At 42.3% G+C, this 8912-nt stretch overlaps 1 protein-coding gene across 1 annotated transcript; it reads left to right on the plus strand.

Annotated features, from left to right (window-relative positions):
- The first annotated feature begins 1412 nt into the window (after positions 1–1412).
- On the plus strand, positions 1413–7976 carry LOC100774371 (keratin, type I cytoskeletal 39). Its single transcript, XM_027427738.2, has 7 exons — positions 1413–1862; positions 2856–2938; positions 3554–3710; positions 4341–4502; positions 4604–4729; positions 5955–6175; positions 7730–7976. The coding sequence occupies exons 1-7, from the start codon at positions 1413–1415 to the stop codon at positions 7974–7976; spliced, it is 1446 nt and encodes a 481-aa protein (XP_027283539.1).
- Positions 7977–8912: the final 936 nt, after the last annotated feature.

Raw genomic sequence — 8912 nt, forward strand, 5'->3', positions numbered from 1 at the left:
GTAGGCATGGGGGTGGGGATACTTCTTGATTAACAATTGATATGGAAGGATCCATCCTTCTGTGGGCAGTGTCACCTCTGGGCAGGTGGTCCTGAGAGGTTTAAGAAAGGTAGCTGGCAGTGAGCCTAGAGAACAAGCCAGCAAGCAATGTTCCTCCATGGCCTCTGCTTCAGTTCCTGCCTCCAAGTTCTGGCTTGAGTTCTTGCCCTGACTTGCCTTCATGACAGACTGTAAGATGTTAGATGAACCCTTTCTTCCTCAACTTGCTTTTGGTCTTGGTGTTTACCAAAGCAATAGGAACCAAACTAGGGCAAAGAGGATGGTACTAAAGGCCCAAGATCTCCTTCACAGACACAGTTAGATCACCCTCAGTCATCTAACTTTCTCTCTACCTCCCAAAGACTCAGCCATCTCCCCCATGGTAACCACATCGATTGACCAAGCCAATGACACATTGGCCTTTAAGTGACATTTACCCAAGCACAGCAGGTGTGGGTCACCTCTAGAAGCTGGGAAAAGGGAGAACATCTTTCTCCCTTACAGCCTCCATGAAGCACCAGAATCAAGTGACTTCTTAGACATGTTGAAATGCTGTTTTTCTCAGAAAGAACACACCTGCCTTCAACATCAAATCAAGCCCAACAGATTCCTGTACCATGCAAACACTGAGTAATAAAAATGGTATAAGATACGGACTGTGAGCAACCACAAAGTAATCGGTGTCTTTCCTGAGAAATGTTAGCACTTGTTAGCATTCAAAGCCTATCGGGAAAGCTCAAACATGATACCAACAATTGGATCTGTACAGCCCTGTTTAAACATTTTAATCCATATTGGCCATGTCTGAGTAAGGGAAATAGGGAAATTAGTTGGTCAGACCAAAATCAAAATGAAATGCTGGTTTCTAAGTTCTCCAATAATTGTCAGATATTAATAGTTTCCCTTTTCTAAAGAAGAAAGGAAAAGAAGGTTGGACTCATTCTTGGTGAAGCTGAACATGAGCTAGAGAGGTCAACAAGGATTTCAAGAGCCCAACACACTCACACCTGCTTAATAATGGATGCTGCTGAGAGTGTGATGGCTGTTCCTTTTGAAGACCCAATAAGAAGCTCTGGGCCCAATGACAAGTAGTTGTTGCGATGGATAATAACTTAGTAACCACCTAAATGCACATTTTTATGAGACAAGTAACTCTTCTCAGTCGAGTAAAAAGCAGATTAATGAGATGTTCCTGTGGGATTCGATATAAACATTAGAAAGGAAAACACCCCACCTCTTGTGTCACCACCTAGAAGGAAGGCTATATAAGCACATCAAAGAAGAACAGCCACAGGCTTGGCATTTAGGATAAGTTGAGGGTGCTTCAGGTGGTGACCACAAACTCTGGAACAACCTGAAGCTGGACACACACTATGGAGACCAAGGGTTCTACAGTAACTATTTCTTCTTCATCTGCACCCCAAAACAGCTCTGGAAATACAAATTTTAGGACCAGCTCTTCTAACAACAGCTGTTGTCATGATGGCCAATCAACTGGCCTTACTCAAAGAACTCCCCAGGGCTGGGGCTGTGGGCCCACCCCTTGTCTTTATCGAACCCCTAACTACTTGATAAGACCCTACCATTTCCATCCCTGTCTGGAAGACTGCAGCTGGTGCGGTGAAGGCATTAACAGTCACGAGAAAGAGACCATGCAGACTCTGAATGAACGCCTTGCTAGCTACCTGGAAAAGGTGCGGATGCTGGAAGGGGAGAACTCGGAACTAGAAAACAAAATCCAGGAGGAGTGCAGCAAGGCATTGCCTGTCCTGTGTCCTGACTGCTTGTCCTACTATACCACCATTGAGGAGCTCCAGCAGAAGGTGAGAACTCGCCAAAGTGCTGAATCAAACTATGGGTTATCTGTTACGTTTTAGTCTTTCTAGATCCTTCTCTGCTGGTATGTTTTTAAGAATAAAAAGAGAAGCTAGCTGCTGTGGCATACGCCTTTAATCCCAGCACTTGGGAGGCAGAGGCAGGTAATTCTCTGAGTTTCAAGTCAGCCTGATCTACAGAATAAGTTACAGGACAGACAGAGGTTGACAGGGAAACTCAGTCTGGAAAAAAACAAAATAAATAAGGAAAGAAGGAAGGGAGGGAGGGAGAAGTCCCTTAATTGAAATTCATCTTGAGATAATACACACAAAGTTTTCTATATCTTTTTATTTATTGTGTGTTCTGCCATCTTATAACCAAATAACTCAGGATTGAAAGCTAGTAAGTTGCTGCCACATCTTAAATAAAAATAAGAGAACAGGGCTCTGAGAAGCTATTTTGCTTTCTAAAGCCTCCAAATAGTTTTAGCTTTACTCTGTGTTATTAACTACTAGGACCTTTAATGCCCATGTTGTCATCTTCACGGTATTTAAATAGTGTGTCTTTATACCAAACCTCAGTTTCCTGTCCAGTGACTGCTGCTACACACCTGGGTTTACTTAGTTTTTGGTTTTCTTCAACAAATATTTACTGAACGCCAACAAAAATGTTGCAGCCACCATTCTAGGCTTTGAGAAAATTTGTCTGGACTCAAGTATTTGCATTCTAGTATGTCACAGTAAATTGGGGGGAAATTAGAAAAGAGACCATATTTTTTAAAAATACGCAATTTTTTTTATTTACATGGTTTTTCGCTAATCTCAGAAAAATAACAAGAACTCTGATTCTCCAATGCTTCCCACATTTCTTAAGGAAATCTCTCTGAAGATTCAGGAAAATTCTAACTAGTCTTCTGCTAAGTGGAACACATGGCCCTTTGGTTCTTAAAGTAGGATATCCTGGTGTTCGTCTCATTTGTGTGTTCAATCTCTTAATTCTAGATCTTGTGTACCAAGGCTGAGAATTCCAGACTGGTCTCACAAATTGACAACACCAAACTGGCTGCAGATGACTTAAGAGCCAAGTAAGCCTGCCCAGCACTGTCGCCGGTGATAGAATTCACCCCGGGTCTGACTTAACATTCCCAGTGAGACTAACTATAGCCTATCAACACTAACCCAGAAAAGACCTTCAGATTCAATGTGCTTGAGATTAATAGCCCTAACATTGCACACAGCACCTGCAGTGACGACCTATAGACCCACAGGATTAACTGCAGTGATATTAAAATAAATAAATAAATAAATAAATAAATAAATAAATAAATAACCTTGCCCCAGACAAGAAAACTTTGCTGTAATGAGGAAGAAACTTACACAAAAGTTTGCAATAAGAGACAGAGCCAAAAATGCAGACTCCGGCTTCCTGAACCCAAACCCAGTGGTTTTCTTATACTGTGTTGCCTTTGGGAGCAAAGGAAGAAAAATCAATTCCCTCATCTCAAAAGACAGCAAGGTGGCATCACTCTGGCAGACTACGTCATGATATGAATCAAAGGGTTTCCCTTCTACAAAGAATAAAGTCTTCCATAGAAACACTCAGTGAGCATCCCACAGGAGAATGAAGCTGGAGGTTCTGCCTAGCTTGCCTGTACATCTACTTTCTAATGACTTTTTTCTTTTCTTTCTGGCTTTTAAAGCTACGAAGCTGAGTTATCCCTACGCCAGCTAGTGGAAGCCGATGCCAATGGCCTGAAGCAGATCTTAGATGTGCTGACTCTGAGCAAGGCTGACCTGGAAGCACGAGTCCAGTCTCTGACAGAGGAACTTCTGACCCTCAAAACCAACCATGAAGAGGTGAGACAAAGGCCAAGAATCAGCACAAGCTAAACCCCTAAAATTAGCATCAGTTCCTTTTAATTGTACATAACAAGTGTATCCCAACAAGGCAATTCTTCATTTGTCAGACCTGATTATGACACTAGAGCTCATACCACCAGCTTACTATATTATATCTGTTGCCACATGGGTAGAAAATTCTCCATCGTCCCCGTTGTCTCATCCTCACTGGTTTTTGCAGAAATCCTTGAACAGACTTCTTCCACCTCCTATTGGAAAAAGCCAATGCTGGCACAAGTTAATGGGGGCATCATGGAGATGGTGCTATTTCCATACAAAACCCACCTCCATGTTACTGCCTCCATTTTTCATCCCTGGAAATGATCTTAAAGCTTTTAAAACTTAGTTAATTCCTTTAAAAGTTAGTCAATTCCTTCTTTTTTTGCACGTTTGTGCACAGAGTCAGACCTGAAATCACCTTCAATCATTGTAGGTCATCTCAATAACACCTATAAATCATGTACCCTTTGTTGTGGGCTGTATTCCAGACCCAATTAAAGTTAATTATTTGTCAAATTGAAACAAGAACATGATAGGAAAGAGTCAATGATTCACTAAATAACTTCACATTCTTTTTTCTTTCCATAGGAAATCAATTCCTTACAGTGCCAACTTGGGGACAGAATCAACATTGAAGTAACAGCTGCCCCTTCCATTGATCTAAATCAAATTCTACAAGAAATGAGATGCCGATACGAGTCCATTGTGGAGACAAATCGTAAAGACGTGGAACTATGGTTCAATACACAGGTGGGGAAAAGAAAGAAGTCAAAAATAATACACTGACCTTTCTAGGAGTCCTTCCGTGAGTCATGCTTCCTTACAAAATACCTGGAATCTTTGTGTTTCAGATGGAGGAACTGAATCAGCAAGTAGTGACCAGCTCTCAACAACAACATTGCTGCCAAAAGGACATAATTGAACTGAGACGTACCAGGAATGCCCTCGAGGTTGAACTGCAGGCCCAACACCGAATGGTACCCCGGAGGCTGTCCATGCCTAACCTTATTCTGGTGGCAACAGTCCTTGTCTGAGTGTTCCACTGTTTCCTAGACTGTGTGCATGTTGGTTAAAGGGTCTGTGACTAAAAAAGAACTTCATGGTCAAGTAAGTCTTAGAAATGTTAGATTAAACGAAAGTTAGCCTTCCTGCAGCTACCCTATAAGGTAACATACACCATGGATCTCCAAAAAAGAGATATGCAGTACTCAGCATTCCAAAACTTATCTGATTGTAGTTCTTTCCCCACTCCAAGAGTATATCATACTGATTATGATCCATAGAAATAACAGGAGAGAATTTGATTTATTTTTTGCAAAACACTATTGTAAACTACCGTATTGGAATTCTAAAACAAAGTTCTGAAAGAGATGATGTAAACCATTAACCAATTTTACTGGTGAGGTTCCCAAGAAGGCGGAGGATTTATTCAAGCCAGATCCACACTAAACACCATCACACCTAGTTCACTGATGGAGACACTGGGATCTAAAAGCAGTGAGTGACCTTCTCAAAGTCACCAAAGAAATATGTTGGGATCAGATCCCAGAGCCAGTACCACCTCTGCTTCCTGAGACCGCATCTCTGAAATAAGACAGTACTCAAATGTCCTGTTAGGAGGAGCATTAGGAAACCCTTGCCCCAGATTTCAACACCTGTTAGTCATGTGATGTTGGACAACTCATTGAACCTCATTCTTGTCAACTATAAAAATTGAGATAATCGTGTGAATAACTAGGGTTATTAAAACTTAAAATCCCACCATTATCTATAGACTTACAAAATGATAGAACAAGAAAGAACTTGACACATTTGACTTTCAACACCCATGTTTTACTTAGAAAGGAATTGATCCACTGAGAAAAATGCCCACTTCCTTTGAAAGACTCAGATGCCGGATGGATGAGTTGTCCTGGTATGGTTTTAATGTCTGGGCTTCAACGAAGTGAGGCAGATTTTTTCTCTCTCTCATAAGCCAGATTAAATGGCAGAGGGTGGGGTGCAGAAATAAACGAGTGAGGGCATAAAGCAGAACAGAATTATCATTTTTGCCTTAGATGTACTTGGCTAGGAAGTAATAAAGGGCTTAGAGAACCATTAGCACTGTCACAAAGAAACTATTGTTTAAAATGGCCTTAATAAGGATATTAAGGGAATTTTAAGGGAGTCAATATTTGAATCTGTTTTCCTCCTCCTCCATAGAGAGATTCCCAGGAATGCATTCTGACAGAGACAGAGGCCCGCTACACAACCCTGCTAGCTCAGATCCAGGGTCTGATCCATAACCTGGAGGCTCAGGTGGCAGACATCCGGGGTGCACTGGAAAGACAGAACCAGGAATATGAAGTTCTGCTAGACACCAAATCCCGGCTGGAGTGTGAGATCACCACCTACCGCAGCCTTCTGGAGAGTTTGGATGGCAGGTGTGTAAAATTAAAATGATATATTTGAGAAAGACACACACACACACACACACACACACACACACACACACACACGGTGGAGTGGGGGGCATCAGAGAACAACGTTCTGATCTTCTTGGCAGTGATTGGAAAATCTAGATGGAGATTATAAAATCTTCTCTAAAGACCTACAAGTGTAACCAAGTCCCAATTTGAGACACGGGTTGAACTAAACTGGTTTGAAAAGCAACATACAGAATTAATTCCTTGTAGGTTTCATCCTACTAAGACACCAGTTCTCAACTCATGGGTGGGTCATGACCACTTGGGGGCTAAACAGCCTTTTCACGGGGGTCTCCTAAGAACTCAGAAATATCAAATATTTACTACATTACAATTCATAACAGTAGCAAAACTACAGTTATGAAATAGTAACAAGAGTAAGTTTATGGTTGGGGTCACCACAACATGAGGAACTGTATTAAAGAAAGGGTCGCATCATTAGGAAGGTTGAGGATCCTTGGTCTAAGATGAACATGGGACTCTGCTGAAGAGAAAGGACAACCCTGGTCCTGTAGGGGACCACAGTGCTCATGTTGAAACCCCCAACCCTGACTAGATATTGCTCTTCATCCCAACAGGAGTGTGTGTGTTTCAGCATCCTTTCTTTTACAAATAAGAAGCTTTATGGTTTTTGTTTTGTTTTTGCAATGATAATAAGCCAGCCAACCCATAAAGAACTCAGCTAATCATGAGTTCTTTGAAGTAACTTGGGCCAAACTAACCCCACAAATGCTTCATTAAAATTGCAAAGGACACCAGCTGCCCCAAAATAATCAGTCGCCTCTCTTCACTACATTCTCTTTATTGGCAGGTGCACGCAGCACAAGTGCAATGTGAGGTGACACTGTCCCTCTAAAGAACTACAGTAAGCCAAAGGGCCACCAGTCACTTATCCAATAAAAAGAGTGAATTACAAACTGCTGGCTACTCCAATTTAAAAAAAAAAAAATTAGAGCCATCCAAGGGGCACTTTGCAATTTCCTGGTGATGTTCTAAAAACTCCCCCATGAGTGGGATTCAGATCACCACTAACTGTATGAAAACTTTCCCCCACACAAGAAAATTATCTAACTCATCTCCATTTCCCTCTGCTTGCTTGCTGCTGCATGCATTCCTTGTTGATCTATGAGTTTGGTTCTCATTGTGTCCAGTCTGCCCATACAAAACTAAAGCTCAGGACGGCTGACTGGTTCATCCAACATCACCCACTAGCAAACAAGAGAGCTGGGCCCTGCCCCTGTTTTTACTGCTGGTGCAGTGTGGTTCACATGGGGCTAGAGTAGAAGCTTAAGCCAGGTGCTACTTCTCAAGTCAGGAGGCTGTCTTCCAACAGAACTGCTCTGATTCTGGTTCTTCTACTAACCACAGCACAGAATAAATGAATACGCATTTAACAGTGCTTATTTTGACAACTATTGACAGCTTAGCCATTTCCATCTCCATGGAAAGCTCGTATTGCCCTTCCTGAATCACAGCTAAAATTCTGTTGTTTTTGTTGTTGTTTCTACGTAGGCTTCCCTGTAACCCATGTGCCACCAAATGTGAACCATCCTTCCAGACCAGAGCTATGGAATGTTTGACCCCAGTTTATATATCTTCATCACTCCCTGGGATTCACAAGCCCTGCAGTGCCTCTGGACCCCCATCCCGGATCCTGGTTAAGATATGCACCATCACCAAGGAGATCAAGGATGGGAAGGTCATTTCTTCTCACGAGCATGTGCAGCCTTGTTACATCACCAGACCCGCCAAAGTCTAGCATCCCAAGGTGATGAGAATGACCTACATTCATGAAAGAGAGGCCAGTGTATGCTCCTGCCAGAAAGGTTTAAGAAACCCCCAGTCCCTTAAGGTACTTAGTTTCTTATCACTACAGTGGGTCCCAGTCTTTTATTCTTCTCCTTCCCTAAGTCACTGCTATCAACATGATAATAAGTCACACTCCTCAGGAAGGATATTTTGCATTATTGCTGGGATGGGAACTGATTTAGCAAGTGCCCATAAAGACGTCCTACATTGCTTGCCTAGCCATGTGATGGACAGGCAGGTTTTCCTTTTGTTTACTCAAGCTTTGTTTATCTCTGTGCCTCCGTAGAGCCAGTCAGACAAGTTCTGGGATTGGTTTTGGCAATTGGCACGTGAAGATAAAAAGCCACAGCCTTGCCTTCTAGATTCCTTCTTCGGATGTAGCATGAAGCCAACATAGGAACAGAATAAATAAGGAAGACCCCAGACGTCTAGTTTCCAGGAAGGAAACAATGACAAGCCTGGATCCTGCTGACCTTTGCGACCTCAACCATTGCTTATCTGTACTAGTATATATCCCCTTCACCAAAAAATAACTTTGAGGGTGCTGGGGTTTTCCTGCATGTTCTATACACTTCCCCCACCCTTATTTTCAAGTTTTGTTTTCAGGCTCTGTCTTACTAAATTGCCTGGGTCGACCTTGAATTCACTCTGTATCCCAGGTGGGACTTGTCATTGCCCTGCCTGAGCCTCCTGCATATTAGGGAGGATATACTATGCCTTCACCTGTGGCAGATACCCATAGTCTCTGAAATTTTGGGAACCACAAGGCTCTTCTCTAAGTATCTTTAAGAATCATGACTAGCTGTGTGGGATGACTCTAGAGCTCTCTCTTTGGAGTCATTTTGAAGCAATAGCCTGGGTCCTTTCATTAAATGTTGGCTATTTC

Source organism: Cricetulus griseus, chromosome 7 (assembly GCF_003668045.3).
Source record: "Cricetulus griseus strain 17A/GY chromosome 7, alternate assembly CriGri-PICRH-1.0, whole genome shotgun sequence".
Classification (NCBI taxonomy): Eukaryota; Metazoa; Chordata; class Mammalia; order Rodentia; family Cricetidae; genus Cricetulus; species Cricetulus griseus.